At 64.2% G+C, this 19900-nt stretch overlaps 2 protein-coding genes across 2 annotated transcripts; one reads left to right on the top strand and one right to left on the bottom strand.

The window, feature by feature from the left end:
• Positions 1-2076: 2076 nt before the first annotated feature.
• On the bottom strand, positions 2077-9149 carry GCK (glucokinase). The gene is made up of 10 exons (XM_059831510.1): positions 9105-9149; positions 6257-6419; positions 5962-6116; positions 5599-5718; positions 5413-5508; positions 5070-5169; positions 4029-4212; positions 3570-3725; positions 2317-2550; positions 2077-2221 (listed from the first exon to the last, which is right to left on the bottom strand). Exons 1-10 carry the CDS (start codon positions 9147-9149, stop codon positions 2077-2079), a joined length of 1398 nt encoding a protein of 465 aa, XP_059687493.1.
• A 1801-nt stretch (positions 9150-10950) lies between these two features.
• On the top strand, positions 10951-18910 carry YKT6 (YKT6 v-SNARE homolog). The gene is made up of 8 exons (XM_059831430.1): positions 10951-10995; positions 12401-12523; positions 15433-15515; positions 16360-16460; positions 17040-17144; positions 17338-17403; positions 17911-18012; positions 18496-18910. Exons 2-8 carry the CDS (start codon positions 12420-12422, stop codon positions 18529-18531), a joined length of 597 nt encoding a protein of 198 aa, XP_059687413.1. The 5' UTR covers positions 10951-10995; positions 12401-12419; the 3' UTR covers positions 18532-18910.
• The last annotated feature ends 990 nt before the right edge of the window (positions 18911-19900 follow it).

Genomic DNA, 19900 nt, shown 5'->3' with positions numbered 1-19900 from the left:
AGGGGGACCCCCACACCCAGGGGTGACCCCAGACCCTCCAGCGAACCCCAACACCCTGGGATGCCCCAAGAGCACCCCAACACCCAGGGGTGCCCCAGATCCCCAGAGGGACCCCAACACCCCAAGGTGCCCCAGATCCCCAAGAGCACCCCAACACCCAGGGGTGCTCCGAGACCCTCCGGGGAACCCCAACACCCTGGGGTTCCCCAAACCTTCAGAAGGATCCAAATCCCTGGGGTGCCCCAGACCCCCAAAGGGACCCCAACACCCCAACGTGCCCCAGATCCCCAAGGGGGACCCCCACACCCAGGGGTGACCCCAGACCCTCCGGGCAACCCCAACACCCTGGGATGCCCCAAGAGGACCCCAACACCCAGGGGTGCTCCGAGACCCTCCGGGGAACCCCAACACCCTGGGGTTCCCCAAACCTTCAGAAGGATCCAAATCCCTGGGGTGCCCCCAGACCTCCAGAGGGACCCCAACACCCAGGGGTGCCCCAGACCCCCAAAGGGACCACAACGCCCCAACGCGCCCCAGATCCCCAAGGGGGACCCCCACACCCAGGGGTGACCCCAGACCCTCCAGCGAACCCCAACACCCTGGGATGCCCCAAGAGCACCCCAACACCCAGGGGTGCCCCAGATCCCCAGAGGGACCCCAACACCCCAAGGTGCCCCAGATCCCCAAGAGCACCCCAACACCCAGGGGTGCTCCGAGACCCTCCGGGGAACCCCAACACCCTGGGGTTCCCCAAACCTTCAGAAGGATCCAAATCCCTGGGGTGCCCCCAGACCCCCAAAGGGACCCCAACACCCCAACGTGCCCCAGATCCCCAAGGGGGACCCCCACACCCAGGGGTGACCCCAGACCCTCCGGGCAACCCCAACACCCTGGGATGCCCCAAGAGGACCCCAACACCCAGGGGTGCTCCGAGACCCTCTGGGGAACCCCAACACCCTGGGGTTCCCCAAACCTTCAGAAGGATCCAAATCCCTGGGGTGCCCCAGACCCCTAAAGGGACCCCAACACCCCAACGCCTGGGGGGGGTCCCCGGCCGCACTCACCATCCCCGCCGCAGCCCTGGGCTGGGGCTCCCTGGGGCACCCCGGTTTTTATCCCCTCCCTTATCACCCCGAGCTAAATTGGGCGGCGGATTCGGGCGAGCGGCCGAGCCAAACTTGGCACTGGTGCCGGGTGCTGACAGTCCGGCGGGCTGTGCCGGACACAAGCCAGGCCGGGTCCCCCCGGGTGTCACCGGAGGAGGGGGACACTATTTTTGGCTGCTTGGGAATGTGGCCGAGCTGTGGCATCCCAGAGCATGAAACAACCCCGGTGGGGGGTCACCCATGTGCCCCCCTGTTTGGGGTGGGCTGCGACCCACTGGGTTTTGGGGTCCTGCTGCTGGCGGGAGCGGGGTTTAGCCCTTGGCGGGGGTCTGTGCCCCCCCTTTTGGGGGCTCAGCACTGGGAGGGGGAGGCTGGGGTGTCCCCAGGCTCTGCCCCCCCCCCCCGTCCCCACTGCGGGGACAAGGCTGGAGGGGATCCCCAAAAATTGGTGCCCCGCCGCATTCGGCACAGCTCCGGCACACCCCAGTTGGTATCTGCACTCTGGGGCTCACTGATGGGGGCCGGGCTGGCCTCCTCCTCCCCCCTGACCCCCAAGTACCCCCCAACCAGCCCCTCATCTCTCGGCCGACATCCCTGAGGGGGTCTCATCCCCAGCGAAAGGGCTGGGGGGGGGGCGCACGGGGGTCCCGCTCCCTGCGGCTGGGTCCCAAGCGGGGAGGACACAGGGGGCCAGGGAGAGGCGCAAGGTAACTGTCAGCTGCCCCACACGTGTGGGGCAGCCCCATGGTGGGGGGTCTCCCTGGCAGCACGGGGGAGATGAGGAGCTCTCGCTCAAGCGGCCCCAGAGAAGTCCACGCAAACCCCGTTTATTGGGGAGCCGGGAGCCGCCTCCGCCGGCGGCAAATCCCATCCCACGTCCGACTCTGCTCCTCGCAGAGCTCTGAGCGGGACCACTGTCCTCCCACCCCCCCCCGCCATCATCATCCTCATCCTCCCCCCGAGTCCTCTCTCACTGCCCCATCATGCAGGCCATTTTGCAGGCGACGGCCGAGATGAGCGCGGCCCCGCGCCCGCTGCCTTCCTCCGACTGGATGAAGGTGATGTCGCAGCCGGGCGTCAGCTGTCGAACCGTGGCGTGGAAGCGGTCCTTGAAGCTGTCGGAGGGGAAAAAAACAGGGTCAAGGCTTGGGGGATGCAGGAGGAGGAGGAAGGGAATGGTTGCGGGAGGAAGGCTCCTGGGGATCCTCACCTGGGATGGAGCTTGTAGACGGAGCCGTCGACCCCCACGGTGATTTTGAGGGTCTCCTGGCTCCGGCTTTCCCGCATGCGGTTGATGACGCCGGCCAGCCCGGCCGAGCACATCTGGGCGGCGCGGGTGGAGACGCTCTCGCAGACCATCCGCACGATGTCACAGTCTGTCCCCGAGGGCAGCAGCTCGAAGGCCGTCAGGATGTTGTAGATCTGCTTGCGGTCACCGGAGTCACTGGGACGGGGAGAGAGGAGTGTGTCAGTCAGAAGACGGGGGACATGGGGACAGCCTGTGGGGCAGTTGTAGAGGGCTGGTTTGGGGTGACAGCACAGGGGACCCCAATATGGGGCAGTTGTAGAGAGTTGGTGTGGGGTGATGGGACAGGGGACCCCCATATGGGGCAATCAGAGTAGGCTGCCGTGGACTGACGGGACTGGGGACCCCAATATGGGGCAGTTGTAGAGGGCTGGTGTGGGGTGACACCACAGGGGACCCCAATAGGGCAGTTGTAGAGGGCTGGTGTGGGGTAGGGGACAGGGGACCCCCATATGGGGCAGTTCTAGAGGGTTGGTGTGGGGTGATGGGACCCCAATATGGGACAGTCAAAGCAGGCTGCTGTGGGCTGATGGGACAGGGGACCCCAATATGGGGCAGTTGTAGAGGGCTGGTGTGGGGTGACACCACAGGGGACCCCAATATGGGGCAGTTGTGGAGGGCTGGTGTGGGGTGACACCACAGGGGACCCCAATATGGGGCAGTTGTAGAGGGCTGGTGTGGGGTGACACCACAGGGGACCCCAATATGGGGCAGTTGTGGAGGGCTGGTGTGGGGTGACACCACAGGGGACCCCAATATGGGGCAGTTGTAGAGGGCTGGTGTGGGGTGACACCACAGGGGACCCCAATATGGGGCAGTTGTGGAGGGCTGGTGTGGGGTGACACCACAGGGGACCCCAACATGGGACAGTCAGAGCAGGCTGGTGTGGGGTGATGGGACACAGGGACCCTGATGCGGGACACCCTGGTGTGGGGTGACGGCTCAAGGCACCCCGATATGGGACAGTCAGAGCAGGTTGGTGCGAGGTGACAGGACAGGGGACCCCGCTGTGGGACAGCCTGGTGTGGGGTGACAGGACAGACCCCAATCCACCTGGACTGGTGTGAGGTGACAGGAGTGAAGACCCCACTGCGGGGCCGTGCTGCAGGCCGGTTTAGGGGTGCCGGCCCCCCACCGCAGCCCCGCCAGCCCCGTACCTCTCGATCTGCGACACGAAGCGGGTCTCGAAGGTCCCGCGGGTCTTGAGCTTCTCGGAGGCCTCCCCGTTGAAGAGCAGGTTCTCGTCCACCAGCTTCAGCAGCACCAGCCGGACGATCTCCCCCATGTACTTCCCCCCGATGATCTTCTCGTAGCTGGCGGGGGGACAGAAGCGAGGGGGGGGCTGTCAGAGCCAGGACTTGGGGGGGGGACACATCCCGCAGCACCCCCTCTTTCCTTCCCCCCCCCTTGCCGGAGGCATCCCTACGCGCAGGCACGGCAGCCGGGGCGAAGGACCCCCGCTTTGGGGGTACATGTGATGAGTTGTGCCGGCCTCAGCTGAGCCCAGCGTGGTGCGGGTGGGCAGGGGGAAGGAGAAGGGTGGGCAGAGGGGACGCGGACGGGGACGGGGCTGGGGGGGGCACACCCAGAGGAACTGGATCTGTCCTATTCCTTACAGTTGCTGACCGGGGTTAAGTGAGGTCTCGTCCACCACGCGGTCGTACTCCAGGAGGAACTCGTCCAGCTCCCCCGAGGCACCGAAGGCCCCCCACTCCGTGTTGACGCACATCCGCCCCTCGTCGCCCTCCACCAGCTCCACGTTCTGCATCTCCTCCATGTAGCAGGCGTTGCAGCCCGTCCCTGCCAGCGGGAACTGGGGATGGGACCCGGTGGTGGCAGCAGGGGGGACAGTCCTGACCCCCAACACCAGTGTCCCTCCCATCCCGATGGCTCCGTGGGGCAGCCAGCACCGCGGCTGGGGGGCTGCGCTCGGAGCTGTAAGTCCCCGATGCGGATAGGGAAGCTCAGCCCTCCTGCTCCCCCCTGGTCCTTCCCCGCAGCCCCGGCTAGCTGCTTGTCCCCGGTGGGTGTCGGGGACGGCCACCACGGGGTCCCAGGGGCTCTGGCTGCTGCACGGCGAGGGCAGCCCAGCCTCTGGAGGAGCTGATAAACAGCCCGGCGCCAGCGGCGCGGTGTTTACCCAGGCCGAGGGGACGACGCGAGCCGGTGCGGAAAGCCCAGATGGCCGCGTGGTTGATGGCACTAAAGACAGCGTGGGTCTGGGGGGTGGTGGGGGGCTGCTCCCAAAGGAGCCTGTGGGGTTCAAACCCATCCCCACCTCGCTGGCTCCCCGGCACGGCTGGCACCGGCCACCTTCAGTGGGTCCCCACCCATACGGTGAGATGCCGGATCCACCAGCAGCCTGGAGAGAGGATGTCTCTTGGGGACAGACCTGTGCCGTGGGTGACCAGACCTGTTACGGTGACCACCCCCTTTCCACCCCCAAGGTGCCCCCACCACCGTGCCGGGGCCAGGCGATGCTGTCCGGCATCCCAACCTCAGGAGACCTCGGCAGGGTGCTGCTGCCACCCCCCTGTCCTCGGTGTGTGTCCCCCAAAAGGACAAGCCCCTGCTCGCAGCAGGGGAGCGTGAGCGGGGCCGTGGGAACGGTCCCCCCCTCGCCTGCCGCGTGTCCCTGCGGGAAGGGGCCGTCTTACCCACAATCATCCCAACCTCGCACCGGTGATCTTCGTAGTAGCAGGAGATCATCGTGGCCACCGTGTCGTTCACCATCGCCACCACGTCCATCTCGAAGTCCTGGGGAGGGGAGACGGACCATCGGAGTCTCGCCGGTGGTTCCGGCTGACCTGCAGCAGGCGGGTCTGGGGTGGGGGGTCCCGCACGGCGAAGATGCGTGTGTCACGCACGCATGTGTGCACACACATGCAACGACCCTTCCCAGGAACGCGCCAGGCTCCAGCGGCCCCGTTGCGGGGACAACCGGGGATGCCGGGGTCTCCCACCGCTGCGGTACTGGCACAAACCGTACGATCATCTCACCCCTCGCCGTTTGATGGCGTCTCTCAGGAGCCCGACCACGTTGTTCCCTTCTGCGCCGGAGGCTTTGAAGCCCTTGGTCCAATTCAAGAGGATGCCCTGGAGCGAGGATAAGACCGAAATGGGGCTGTGGGTATAGCTGGGTCATGGGGACCCCCGAGTCCTCGTGCTGCCTGGCCACCCCCTCACCTTGTCAATGTCCTCGTGCCGCACAGGGAAGGAGAAGGTGAAGCCCAGGGGCAGCTTTTTGTGCTTCATCTGGTGCTTGTCCAGGAAATCGGAGATGCACCCGGAGATGTAGTCGAAGAGCTGGAAGAAAGGAGGTCCAGCCTTCACCGGGGGCTCTCCCCATCCTCCCACTGCCCGTGGCTGGTCACTGTCTCCACCATGGGTCCCCCGACCGTGGCCATCTCCCCGCCACCCCCCCAGCTGCTGCCAGCTGGAGGGATGAGGGATGTACCCGCCGGCGTCCCCACCAAAATGCAGCACGGTGTGCCCCTGCCTGGTGATGGGGACTGTGCAGGAGGGGACAGGATGTCCCTGTCAGCTCACCATCTCGGCCGTTCCCGTCATGGCATCCTCCGGGATGGAGTACATCTGGTGCTTCGTCTTCACCTTCCACTGCCCTTCCTCCCCCTCGCCCACTTTTACCAGCATCACGCGGAAATTGGTGCCGCCGAGGTCCAGCGACAGGAAATCTCCGACCTCTGCAAAGCCGAGGGGGACACACAAGGTGACCGGTTCAGTGGGGGTCTCGGCCTCCTGTACCGAGCTCGGCGAGGTCCGGGTAAGAGGTGACACGGCAAAGGACCGGGAGCGCCACCCATCCAGCCCGGCAGCGCCGTACCTGAGCCCTCAGGCGTGGAGCGGACGTAGGTGGGCAGCATTTTGACAGAGGCTTCCTCGTGCGTCTCCAGCTTTAGCCCTCGGTCCATCTCTTTTTGCATCCGGTACATCACCTTCTTCAGGTCCTCCTCCCTCAGCCGAAACTCCGACAGGATCTGCTCCACCTGTGGCAGGATGGACGGCATCAGCTGGGGACGGGGGATATGGGACATGGGTGGCCTGAACCGCGATAAATAATCCAAATCTTCCTTCCCCTCGCCCCAGTTTTCCCCATCAGCGCACAGACACCCCGAAACACCTTATCCCATCTCTCTGCTATCCTGCCTCCACTCTAACGGACACGCTGGTCAATCTGCAGGGCCAGCACGAGCCGCTGCTGGCCCCAAATCCTCTCCAGGCGCTGCCTGCAATATGTCCGTGCTCGGCACCGGGGTCCCTGTGCCGTTGCCTTCAGCCAGTTGCTTTTCCACGAGCTTGGCCGGTTGCGTTGAAGCCAGCACTGTTCCAGCAGGGCTTGGACCAGTGACCTGGGATGTCCCATCCTGCCAAATCCCAGGGTCTTTCCCAGCAAGGAGCACTTCCAGCAATGCCATTTAGGAGCTCAGCGGCTCGCACCGAGGACGTGAGACCCCTCCGTGTCTGCGACGAGGATGCTGTGTCCTCCTCGGTCCCCCCAGAGCCAGGAGCATCCCTCTCCCTGTATCCCCCCAGGAACCGCGGGTACCATTTTTCTGCCCGTCAAACTTGGTGCGAACGGGGGTGCCGAGGGCAGGCAGGCAGGACCGTGGGCAGGATATAAAAAGTATTATCGGGAAATGCTCCCTTGCCTCGCTGCCAGGGAAAATCGCAGGGCCCACTCGAGGGAAGCTCCTGGCAGGCAGGACCTGTATTTACCCTTTACGTAGCAACCCCAGGCTCCGCCGCCGGCGCAGCCTCCATTAGCCAGGGCACGTAATCGGGGGCAGGCAGCCCCGCGCTGTCAGATGGAGCTGGGGGGAGAGAGCACTCGCTGCTCGGCCAGGTGTAGCCGGCAGCATTAGAGGGCTCATTAGTCACCGGGATCCGGGAAAGCTTAAAATGCTCCTGCTTGCACTTTCGCCGGCAGACGGATGTTTTCCTCGAGGCTGCTGCCATTTCCTGATGTGTTTCAGGGTGGGGGGCTCTGTAAAAGGCTTTGGGATGTGGTTCGGAGCATCCCGGCATCGGGAGATCACCCACTGCCTCGGCTCAGCCAAACCTGCGGCCGCTTGTCCCGACCTCCCCAGTGCATCCTGATAAATCACCCGGCCCCAAACACCATCCCTCAGCCTCCAGCCCCCCGAGCCAGGGCTCATCCCAAATACCTCCTTGCCCCGAAAGCTCCTGCCCCATGGAGCCCACACGCCTGGGGGCCTCAGCCACCACCCACAGCACCCCGGCATCTCTCCAGCCATCCTCCCTGGTCCGCCCCGGTGCCAAAACCTGGGGGCTCCATTAACACTGAACCCCCCAGGTGCCGCGAGACAAGATGCCAAGAGACGCGGCTGCACCACGGGGGACAGCGCCATGCCGGGGGACGCTGCTGGCCATCGCAGAAAGGGGACGGGGCAGCCCAAGGCAGCACTGCAGTGAGGTTTGCCATAACCCCGAGGGTGTTCAGCCCAGGCCAGCTGGAAAAATCCCGCTAGGAAAGCACGGGGCTGGATACAACCATCTTGCTGGAACCGGCAGCTGAAGGTGCTCAGCGCTCTGCGACGCAGAAGCCAGCCTGCGGCACTGTTCAGAACGTGAACGCCAAATTTGCTGTGGCTGGAGGGTCCCCACCTCCGGGGCCAGCACCCGAGGGTGGCACTTGAGGGTCTGAGTTTTATTTCTCCAACGCTTTTTCCATCTCTGGCATCATGTGCCCCAACTCATCCCTTCTCTTGCCTCCAAAATGACGGGTTTGGCTCTTCCTCAGCTGGATTTGGCTCTTCCCATGCAACCGAAACCGGCTGTCAGCTTCCCGAGGCAACCACTCACTCTGACTCATCCCGCAAAGCAGAAAAAGCTGGAAACTGTGCAGCTGAAGGCTGCGGTGACTGGTGATGCCTGACTCTGCCAGCCACGCGCTCCTGCCCTCAGGGCGTGGCACATGCCGTGTCCCCTTGGTGTCCCCTTGGACGTCCCAGTCTGGAGCGGGGAAGCATGTCACTGTCCTCGCCCGTGGCATGGCCCTGTGAGCTCAATCCATCCGGGAGAGGAGACAGGAGCAGCTGCCTCCAACCAACATTTGGCGGGGGATGAGCCGGGTGCCGTCCTCCTGGGTGCCTCGGTGACAACGGTGACGACCAGAAGGAGGTAGCGAGCCCCATCTCATCCTGGGGACAGCAGCCGCTTGGCTGGCAACAAGATGCCAAGGGCACTGCCCGGGCAGTGGGAGCATCCCAGCCGGCCGTCGTGGTCCCGCAGACGCTCCCGGCTCTGTCCAGAGTCCTTGGTGGCATGGGGACGGGGCATGGCCCGTGCGGTGCTGACACCCGGCGCACCAAAACGCAGAGCTCTGGCATACGGCGCTGGGTCCCCTCCCCAGAGTGCGCCAGGGGGTGACCTCGGAGGCACGGACCCCCCTGGGCATGTCGGGGCTGACCCCAGACTGCACGGCTTTGCCGCGAGAGCCGATGTCCCACCCGCCAGCCGTCCTCCCCTCCCGGCTATCTCCGTCCCCAGAGAGTACTTTGCCCGGCAGGAGATGCCCGCAGCACCCGGCTGCTCACTGCAGGGATGGCTGGCAGCCCGGGGAGGATCCGCGCCGCTCCCCGCACCCGCCGGGTGCCCCCCAACCTTCCTCCCCACCAGCCCCCCCAAGACTGCCCCGGCGGCGGCCTCACCTTCTCCTTCCTGCCGCTCTCCATCCTGGCTCGGTGATCCAGCATGGGGGCAGCCGTCGGGGCAGGGTGGGCTGCGGGCCGAGCCGTGCCCCCCTCAACCCCTGGGCACCCCGCCGCCGCGCCTGGCCCGGGGATTGAGCTCCCTTCCCCGTCCCGGCAGTCGTCCGGCCGGTGCTGGGCTGCTCCGTCCCTCTCTCCGCCGGGGGATGCTCCACTTTCGCCGCTTTATCTCATCCGACGTCCGGCGGCGGCCGCCTCCTCTCCAGCACCTACTGAGGGGGGGTCCCAATCTCCCCCCCCGGCCTCTGGACCCTCAAGCAGAGGGGCAGGGAGAGGGCCCCGGCGTCCCGGCGGGCTCAGCCCTCTCGCCCCACATCCTTTGTGCCGGCGGGGATGTGGGTCGCGCTCTCCCAGTTCGCTTCCTTTCACCAGTAAATTTATTTACCGGGGCGCCGGATGGTTTTCAGCGCGCCAAGGGGTCGCGAGCCCACCCCGGTGGGTTTCGACAGCCGGCGGGGAAGTCCTGGCGCGGCGGCAAGGCTTGGCCGGGACCCCTCCCTGCCAGGGGCCGTCATGCGAAGCACCACGCCCCGGGCCACCCGTGTCCCCGCTGCAGTTGTCATATCAACGGCTCGATGTCCTGGCGGCGGTGGCAAGCACTCCACCGGACGGCTTAGCAACCCGGCACGCTCCCATGGAGACCGCGCCGGGGCCGGAGGAGCCGGTGGCTCGATGACAAAGGTTACAGCCGCCCGTCGAGGGGTGAGGGTGACTGGGAAGTGCTCCGTGCCTCCAGGATGGAAAAAGCTCCGGCAATGCCGGGATCGATGCCGGGCGCCGGAGCGGACTGCGCACAGCCCCTGATTTTGGGGAACGGGGACATGGCGATCCCCCCTTATCCCCGGATCGGTGCTGTCAGCCGAGCGTTGGGGGGCACCTGGGGAAACGCTGGTTTATGGGGGTCCCCATGGGGAACCGCTGGCTTATGGGGGTCCCGATGGGCAGGAGGACGCTCCTGGCCATGGGCGAACCCCAAAACCTCCCGGTGGTGCTCTGTGGCAGCATCCGCTTGGATACGGAGCTGGGGAGGGAGACGGAAGGGTCCCCGGGAAGCCTGGATGGGCACCGGGGAGGGGGCTGACAGCCCCATGGGGGAACGAGGGGCATCACCGCAGGGCCTGGGGGGGGGGGGACAGGGACACCCCACAGCGCCTCCTCCCCACCCTGCTCAGGGCCCTGCGCCGCGGGGGCACTTGTGGGGCAGGGGAAGGCTCAGGCAGCCCTGCCCCAGCGATGGGTGCCCTCCCCATGGGGGGAGTGGGGCCTACAGAGGGGTCCTCACCCCACAGACAGGTCCCACAACTCTCGGGGGGTGCGTCCGCACATGGCCAGCGGCCCCCCACCTTAGGGGGAGAGGCCAGCCCCACAGAGGGGCCCACATCGGCGTGTGGGGAAGGCCGGGCCCCCCCCCGGAGGGTCCCCCCGCCATGGGGAGCAGTCACCCCACAGAGGGGCCCCCCCCGCCCCACAGGGCAGAGGCCAACCCCGCGGCTGGGCCCCGCCCCCCGCGCAAAGGACGCCGGGATAGAGCGCCCCCCGCTGGAGGTCCTGCGGAAGAAGCCCCGCCCCATGACACCAGAACGGCGCTGATTGGTCGTCCAGCTCGGAGGCGGGCCACGAGCGGCTGTGGGCGAGGCCGGAGGGAGAGACAGGCGCTTATTGGTTAAGAGGCTGAAGGGGCGGGGCGGGGTAAGCGCGTGCGCAGAGGGGGCAAAGCCCCGTGGCAGTTGCCCGCGGCCTGTGTCACTTCCGGCCGCCGCGGTTCTGCTTCCGGGTCGGGCTCATTCCCCCCTCGGCCGCCGCCTCCTCACAGCCAGTTCCGGAGCCGCCGGTACCGCGGGCCGGGCCGGGAAGGGGGGTTGGACCGGGAGGGGCCGGTGTAGCGGTGCGGGGTGGGGGAGATCGGGATGGAGAGTTGGGTTGTACCTGGGTGGGGACTGGGTTATACTGGGGGCCGGGGACTGGGTCAGCTGGGTTATACTGGGGACCGGGGACTGGGTCAGCTGGGTTATACTGGGGGACTGGGTCAGCTGGGTTATACTGGGGGCCGGGGACTGGGTCAGCTGGGTTATACTGGGGGACTGGGTCAGCTGGGTTATACTGGGTACCGGAGACTGGGTCAGCTGGGTTATACTGGGGACCGGGGACTGGGTCAGCTGGGTTATACTGGGGGACTGGGTCAGCTGGGTTATACTGGGGACCGGGGACTGGGTCAGCTGGGTTATACTGGGGGACTGGGTCAGCTGGGTTATACTGGGGGACTGGGTCAGCTGGGTTATACTGGGGGCCGGGGACTGGGTCAGCTGGGTTATACTGGGGGACTGGGTCAGCTGGGTTATACTGGGTACCGGAGACTGGGTCAGCTGGGTTATACTGGGGACCGGGGACCGGGTCAGCTGCGTTATACTGGGGACCGGGTCAGCTGGGTTATACTGGGGACCGGGGACTGGGTCAGCTGGGTTATACTGGGGACCGGGGACCGGGTCAGCTGGGTTATACTGGGGGCCGGGGACCGGGTCAGCTGGGTTATACTGGGGGCCGGGGACCGGGTCAGCTGGGTTATACTGGGCACCGGGGACCGGGTCAGCTGGGTTATACTGGGAGCCAGGGACCGGGTCAGCTGGGTTATACTGGGAGCCAGGGACCGGGTCAGCTGGGTTATACTGGGCGCCAGGGACCGGGTCAGCTGGGTTGTACTGGGGGACCGGGTCAGCTGGGTTGTACTGGGGGACGGGGTCAGCTGGGTTGTACTGGGGGCCAGGGACTGGGTTATACTGGGGGCCGGGGACCGGGTCAGCTGGGTTATACTGGGGGACCGGGTCAGCTGGGTTATACTGGGGGCCGGGGACTGGGTCAGCTGGGTTATACTGGGGGCCGGGGACTGGGTCATCCAGGGAGGGGCTGGGCTGGTTGAGGCGGGGCGGGGGGGCCATTGCCGGGGCTGTCCTGGCTGCGGGGGCCAGTGCTCGGGGCCTGGCTCTGCCGGGGGAGGTGGGGAGTCGCGGGTGGGGGTCAGGGCGGGCTCTGGGGGGGTCGGGCGGGTGGGTGAGCGCAGGGTGCCTCGGGCTGGCACTTAGAGGGCGGCGGAAGGGTTTGGGCAAGGCAGGGGGGGGGTCCCGGTGAGGCCCAGGAGAAAGGCCCAGCCGCACAGGGGGGACTCCCACCGGCTCCTTGGGCTCCGAGCCTGGCGGTGGCCCGGCCCCGTCTCACTCCCCGGCTCTCCTTCCTCCGCCCAGGACAGCGGGAGACTCCACGATGAGGCTCTACAGCCTAAGTGTCCTTTACAAAGGAGACCCCAAAGTGCATTTACTGAAAGCTGCCTATGACGTGTCTACTTTCAACTTCTTCCAGAGGTCCAGGTGGGTGCCTGGAGTGCCGGAACCTCCCGAGGGAGATTTTGGGGGGGGTTAAATCTCCCCTGTGTTCTGTGAGGCTGGCGTGTGCCTTGGGCAGGACTTTGGGGAGAGGGAGTAGAAGCTTTTGGGGGGTTTTCTTCCCTGTTCTGCTCATGTGTCACCAGGGATGTGGTGGAAGAATTAACGGGCTTCTCCAAAGGGATAAACCCACCAGAGACGCTCCCTTGAGGAGCTGTGACCCTGCACGCACAGTTCAGTGCTGTAAAATCCACTTTGAGTGATCTTTCAGCCTCAGGAACAGAGCGAAACCTCGTTTCCCTTAAGTACCACCCAGGGACAGCAGCAGGAGGTCAGGTTTGACTTGGTAAATCATCCACCGTAGCCAAGCAGTAAAATGTGGGTGCAGGGAAACACCCCGAGTGCCCAGGTCAGCTCTTCTCCCTCCAGCAAGTGCCTAAACTGGTTAGTCACGGCGGCTCCTGGGGTGTGAGAGGCGAGTGGGAGGAGGCTTGTCTTTGTGTCAGACTTGGCAAGGCTCCCCTGACACCTCCAGTATCTTTTTATTTAGGTGTTTGGTCTAATCTTAAACTTTTCCCAGCCAACAAACCTCCGCTCGGGTCATTCTGATGGCTTCGGGTGAGCCAGTTTAGCCCTGAACCCCGATCTGGGTTGCTGGGTGTCTCGCTGCCCGCTCTGTGCTCACAGAGAGATCGCGGAGCTCTCTCAGCAGCTTGCAGCTAAGAGGAGCTCCTAAAAGCCTCTAAAAGTTGTAAAATAAAGCAGGTGCCTGTTGTGAAAGAGCTTGTTTCCCAGCCTCTGGCTCCAGACGCTAAAGGCTTTTGGAAATACTCACCTACGGGACTTGAATTTTCTGTGCCCTGTCCCTGCCAAGATTTTATGGAGCCTGGAGCACATTTGGTTCTGCAATTCCAGTGATAAAGGAAAAATACTGAAGTAAGATTGTCTTAAAAAATATTTTCTTAGCCAAATATGTGAGAGGGATAAAGGAGCTGTGCCAGCACTGCCAACGCACGCACTTGAAGACGGATTGCGGCGGGTGAAGTAATCTCTTAAAAACCCAAATCGCTTCGTAGTCGCAGCTCTCTGTTTTCCAAATCCTGAGAAAATTCCCTGCGTGGTTTTGCCGTCGGCTACGGCCGAAAGAGCCGCTTCCCTGGCAGCTGGTTGTTTCTGCGCTTAAAAAAGTCTTGGCTTTTTGGGAACAGCGATGCCTTTTACGGAGGGAAATGGGGTGTCTGCGCTTGTTAGTCTCACAGCTTTTCTCTGGTGGCTAAGCCTTGTCCTGAGCTCGTTCCCCGGTCGTGCTCGGAGGGGCTGCTTGCGCCTCGGTGCCTGTAAGACCGCAGCCTAGGGGCGATATTTAAGGTGCGACTAACTTAAGTTTAGGTTAAAAATGTTACATGCGCGTTTTTTGAGGCTGTGGAGTTACCAGAGAGTTGGGTTTGGGGTTTGAATCTGGGATAAACGCGGTTGCGGTTCCTGGAGCTGTGAGAACCTGCCGGGCAGGAGGACGGGGCCGGCCTGGCCGTGCCGGCGCCTGGTGCCTGCCGTCAAACCTCTGCCGTATAAATTGGGAGGGCCAGGAACGCGGCGTGAGGGAATGAAGTCTTGGGTGGCTGATTCCTCTGGGAATACTGTGAAATACTGGAATTGCGACGGCGGGGGCTGCGGCTGCCAGCAGATCCCCAGACCAGGAGGAACGTGTCGGTCCTCTGTTTCTGCTGAAGTTGGATGTTAAGAAATCTTTGGGCCGCTCTTTTCTCTGCAGCGCTTGGAAACCCGACGGTTCGGAGTCTCGGTGGAGCCGGTGTCCGATCGCGTCACGTCCGGGCTGAGAGAAATGCAAAAACCCCTAAGGAATACGTAAACTGTGAGAGGCAAATCCCTGTTCTGGACTTGCTTCCAGCGGTGGAAGGCAGCGAGGAAACTGCGGTCTTTGCTGCGCCGGCGTCCATGTTCGCTGACGTTTCCTCGGCGCTGTGTCTCGTGAAGCTCCTGAGCTGGAGCTGTTGGTGTGAGGGCTGTTTGAGCAAACTGTAATCTAAGCTCTGACAGGTTTCCCTTCCTGGGATTTTCCAGCTGAAGTGGGGAATTTGTTGCCTCATGTTCCTTAATCCTGGCGTGCCCAGGGTGGTGTGTGTTGGGAACAGCTTTATTTTGCACTTGCTCATGAGTTTTGGCCTCTTTTACTGTGGGGTGAAGAGGAGGGTTTACGGGAGAAGCCTGTTTGGCAGGACTTGAGTCTGGGCTCGGGAATGTTTTCCAGACTTAGCGTGAGTCTGGCTTAAGGATGTTCCTTAATTTTGACTCGAAGCGGTAGGTAGGTGAGGTCTGTTCGCGGGTCGAACGGTCTCCCTGGGCCGCTGGCGCCTCGCCTGGGATTCGGTTAAGGGCCCCGAGCACGGGATAAAAGCTCAGGCGAGGGAAGGGGCCGGAGCGCCCCTGCAGCCCCTTGCTGCATGTGAGCAGGGCGTAGCCGCTCGTCAGGGGAGATCCGTCGTTCAACAGCGTTTTACTTTCTGCTAGATCACCAAAAAGCAAGTTCAGCCCAAGGACGCGAGTCCCTCGCCGGGGCCAGGGGGGTGTGGACGCTCCCCTGGGCCCGGCGAAGCTGGAGGTGGTTGGGTGGTGGCTGCAGCTCTGTGTAGGTGCAGGGTCTGGCCTCTTCCCTGAGGGAAAACCCATGGCTCAGCCACATCCCCACTACCCAAACGTGGTGGTGGGATCATGGGGAAGGGTTTCAGTCTGCCCAAAACGCCGGGGACCTCTGGGACAGATGATGTCCCCCGCGGTCACTGCGCTGGCACCTCCGGTAGCTCTCTGGGCCGCGCACCGCTCCCGCACGCCCGGGTCTCCTCGCAGACTTGAGCGCCAACGCTTTGTGTTTGCAGTGTGCAGGAATTCATGACCTTCACGAGCCAGCTGATTGTGGAGCGCTCAGAGCTGGGCAGCAGAGCCTCCGTCAAGGAGCAAGGTAAGAGGACAACGTGGGATCAGCACGCGCAGCCGCACGTGCTTCCTTCCTTGTCCGTTTCTGATAAAAAAAAATGAGACCTCAAAACAGCGCCCAGGCGAGTAACGCTAAAGGCACAAGGTGGCTGAGGCGGGCGAGAGCCCAGCCCGCCCCGTGAGAGAGGTTACAGGAAGAACAGGGACCTTCCTGACAGCCGGCTGCCACCTTCGAGCTTCCTTACTCTCCTTGCCTCCCTTGGGACACCTGGAGCTGTTGGGCTGTGCACCCGCCGCCCCTCGGCTTGCCGGGTTTCTCCTGTCCCGCACAGCAGCCGCGATCCCCCGAGGGGCGGCTGTGCCGGCGCAGCCTCCTTCCCCTCTCCCTTCAGCTCTGCCGTGCGAGTCCGGGCTCCGTAGCCTGATCTCTGGCCTCATCTCCAGCCTCCCCGCGCCTCCTGAACACGGAGACGCGCAGGGTGCGGCCTGGAGTTGGCCGCCGCAGCCTCTTTAATGACACTCCAGGCTTGTGACAAGTTGTTATTTATTAAAATCAGGCTGAGCGCTTCCTCCTCTGGTTTTTGTTTAACTCTGGCAGTACCTGCTGCCCTGGAAAGTTAGCGTCGTGGCCCACACCACGTGGCCAGGCTGCGGTAACCTGCTGAAGCACAATTTGGGGCTGATTTTGATCCTCCCTTGAGCTCTTCCCGCTCTCCTAATGAAATCATGTGAAACGCGGTTGCTGAATGAAACTTTCCAGGGCAATTCATGGGTCGTGGAAAAGCTGCTGGGGCCGAGTGGGAGGCAGCGGGTGCTGGGGGAGACTCTGGACCTTCCTGCTGCCTCTCTGACGTGAATTCTCTGCCCAGAGTACCTCTGCCACGTGTACGTCCGGAACGACGGGCTGGCCGGGGTGGTGATTGCAGATAACGAGTATCCGCAGCGGGTTTGCTTCACCTTGCTGGACAAGGTGAGCGTGCCGGCCGGGAGCAGCTCCAGAGGTGACAGTCTGCGGTGGGGCTGCTCCGGGGAGCTCCTCCAGTTTTCCTGCTCACACTGTGACAAGGAAATGACCCTCCTGATCGTTAGCTAGGGGACATCAGAGCTGAGCTGAGCAGGATCTGGCCAGCCCAAAGACTTCCAGGCCATGCGGTGACTTGGCATTGCCCGCTCGGACTTGGTCCCAGCTCCACTCTGCTGCCAGCCCAGGCATTGGCCTCACAAACACCCCGTCCTCCCTGTCTGGCTTAGGTTCTATGCGGGAAAACCGGGTGCGGCCGCGCTCCCGGCGTTGCCGAAAACCGGCGGTGATGCGTCTGGTGGGGTGCAGCGCTTTGGGGACAGTTGAGGACTGCCGTCCCTACCTAGTGTGAGCACTGCTCTGTCAGTCGTTCGCTGAGGAAGTTGGTTTCTGTCTCTTCCCTCGGCTCCTTCGAAAGGGAACAAGGAGGAGAAAAATCTCCTTTTTTGAGGAGAAAATCCCTTCTGCCGGCCGCGGCCCCGCAGGCAGAACCGCCAGGCAGTAACTGTCCTCCTCCTTGCGTCGCAGGTGCTGGATGAATTCTCCAGGCAGGTCAGCAAAATAGACTGGCCTTCGGGATCCCCGGCGACAATCAGCTACGCAGCCTTGGACGGGTACCTCAGTAAATACCAGGTACGGCCCCCCCGGGACCCCCGCAAGTCCTGCGCGGAGGCCGGGAAACACTCCCCACAGCCCCCAGGTCTGGAGGTGGAAGCGCGGGTGACGCTCCGGCGTGTGCCGGGACACCGGTGCTGCAGGGCCGTGGTCCGGGGGATGCCGACGTCCCTGTGGCGGTGGTGCCAACGCCGTGTTGTTTCTCTCCAAGAACCCCCGCGATGCCGACCCGATGACTAGAGTGCAGGCGGAGCTGGACGAGACCAAAATCATTCTGGTGAGGAGGACGCTGGGCCCGCGGCCGGGATGCCCCAGCTGGCACGTCTGCGCGGGGCCGTGGGGCCGCCCTTTCGGGGGGCTGGGGTGTAGGGTGGCCCTCCAGGCGATGGGGCCATTCCCCGGAGACGTTCCTGGTGCTGTGGCAGCTTCCTCGCCCTTCTCTTCCCTCCGGGTTCTTCCGGGCGGGCCCAGGACAAGCACGGGGGCACTGACACCCCTCTGCTTCCCTCCTCCAAACCACGGTCCCTTCCCTGGGCAGTGTCACGTTCTCGCTTGTCTTCTGCTTTAAATGACCTGCGTGTGCTGTCACCGGAGGCTCCTCCTGGTCACCGTGACCTTCCCGTCTTTGTCGGGGCTGGGATTGCTCCCTCCCGTGCTGCGGAACCAGGGTGGCTGTGGGAAGGCGGAGGCTCGTCCCCGGATGGGGACACGGTGGCACCTCCATCTGCTGCTCGGGGCTGGGGAGTGCCAGTGCCGTGGGTCAGCACCGGTTTCTTTCCGGCAGCACAACACCATGGAGTCACTGTTGGAGCGAGGGGAGAAGCTGGACGACTTGGTCTCCAAATCCGAGGTGCTCGGGGCACAGTCCAAAGCCTTCTACAAAACTGTGAGTGCGGCTTTTCATCCCAGGGGAGGGTCACCCCCTCCCCGAGGAGCCGGGGATGCCCTGGGGTTTGGGGAACTGAGCACCCTCCAAGTCCAAAGCAGCTGCGCCAGCGGACGGTGATCCTTGCCTGGCACCCACATCCTCTGCCCTGGGGGTTTATTCCACCCTTCCAAACCCCAGCTGCGGAGCTCCTCGGCCCCTCGCTCGGGCCCTGCGGCTGGTGGAGGGTGACACCGATCCCGGCTGCGGCGGTTCCTGGCGCAGGCTCCAGCCAAGGTGATGGCTGAGAGGATCAGATCTGTGCCATGAGCCTTCGGTGTGGGGACACAGGGCGTTACGAAGGCGAGCCGTGAGGGCTGGGACTGTGCCCGCTTCCTACGGCGGATGAGGGCTGGGTGGGCCCCCCGGGCGGGCGGCTCTGGGCCCCCTTTGGCCCTCGGAGAGCTGCAGCGAGTGTCACTGCTGTTTTCCTTTTCTTCCCAGGCCCGAAAGCAGAACTTGTGCTGTGAAATCATGTGACGTGGAGCCCGAGGTCTCCTGCTCCGCACCACCAGGCCTTCACTCCCCTTCGGACCTCCACCGCACCCAGGACAGAAAGCAGAAGCCCAGGGGGGGTTCCCGGGCCTGGGCTGCGCTGCGGAGGCCGGGGCCAGGGCTGGGCGTTCTCGGCGCCGTGGGCTTACGTGACTTTTTTTTCATCTCCAGGGGACGCCGAGGCCAACGTCGGGCCGGCACCCCGTTGGGGTGGGGGGAGCACCGGAGACCCACCGCCCTCGTTTTTCCCCGAGGGTGGCTTGGACCACGGGGCGCCTGGCCCCCCACCCTCCCCTGCCTTTACACCTGTAACACTAGCCAGCACCTCGCCGTCCCGGCACTGCGGGAGTCGGGGAGAGAGGAGCCAGGGCTCCCCGCCATGATGCCCGGGGCTGCTTGGGGGAGCTGGGGGGGGGGTCTTTTATGGGTTTGTGTCCTAAGAGTGAGCCCAGGGGGGGTGGGAGAGGGGTGGGAAGGGAAGACGAGGCGCTTTTCTCTGGTGGGGGATGCTCACTGCTGCGTTGTCACCCCTTGCCTCCCTGGGCAGCTTTTCCCAGTGACGGTGAACTGGAAGCTGTGGCCCCCGTGTCCGCTCCCCGTCCCCGGGAAGGGGTAGGGCCGAGCGGGTGACGGGGAGGGGGTCGCCTCTGCGCCTCTTTCCTCGCTTTGGTGGTGGGATGTGGGAAAGAGCTGTGCCGGGACTGGAGGGGCTTGGGCTGCCCTTGGCCCCTGCAGCCCCCCCCGTCCCCCTGCCTCGCTCAGGGGGGGTCTGTCCCCCTGTGCTCTGGCTGGGGATGTGTCTGAGCCCCCCCCAAGGTGGGGAGAGGGACACTGGGGCGGCGTGGGGCCAGCTGGAAACCAGCCCCAGTGCTCAGGTCCTTGTGCTGGCGGGAGGGGAGCAGGGCTGAGGGGTGGCCAGGGGGGCTCGCCTGGCTTCCCCGGGCTCAGAGACCCCCTCCCCTGCTGCCGTCAGCTTGGGGGGGGCTCAGCGCCCGCCGGCAGCCATCGCTGCCTCCTCTTCCTCCTCCTCCAGAAGGGGAAAAAGCTTTTGCTCGAGATTGTATCGTGATCGGTGTTGCCTATCGTTTCTGTGCCGCTGGCCGCGCCGGCCAGGGATAAAGTTGTCTTCGGCGGTTGTAGCCTGGCTCCAACTCTTTGCGGCTTTCCGGAGTGGGAATTGGGCTGGGCTGGGCATGGCCGTGGGGCATCCCAACGGGCACCCGGGGCAAACCGGCGGGTACAGATTCACTCAGCCTTCTCCCTCCGGCTATTTTTTTTGGTCAGTTGTTTTTCCTCATAATTTATTTGCAGTTTTCCCGAGACAAAAACGAAATCAGAGTCATCTTTTACACTT

This window comes from Gavia stellata, chromosome 31 (genome assembly GCF_030936135.1).
Source record: "Gavia stellata isolate bGavSte3 chromosome 31, bGavSte3.hap2, whole genome shotgun sequence".
Taxonomy (NCBI): Eukaryota; Metazoa; Chordata; class Aves; order Gaviiformes; family Gaviidae; genus Gavia; species Gavia stellata.
Note: the sequence above shows the minus strand (reverse complement) of the source record. Positions and strands in the feature narration are given on the sequence as shown.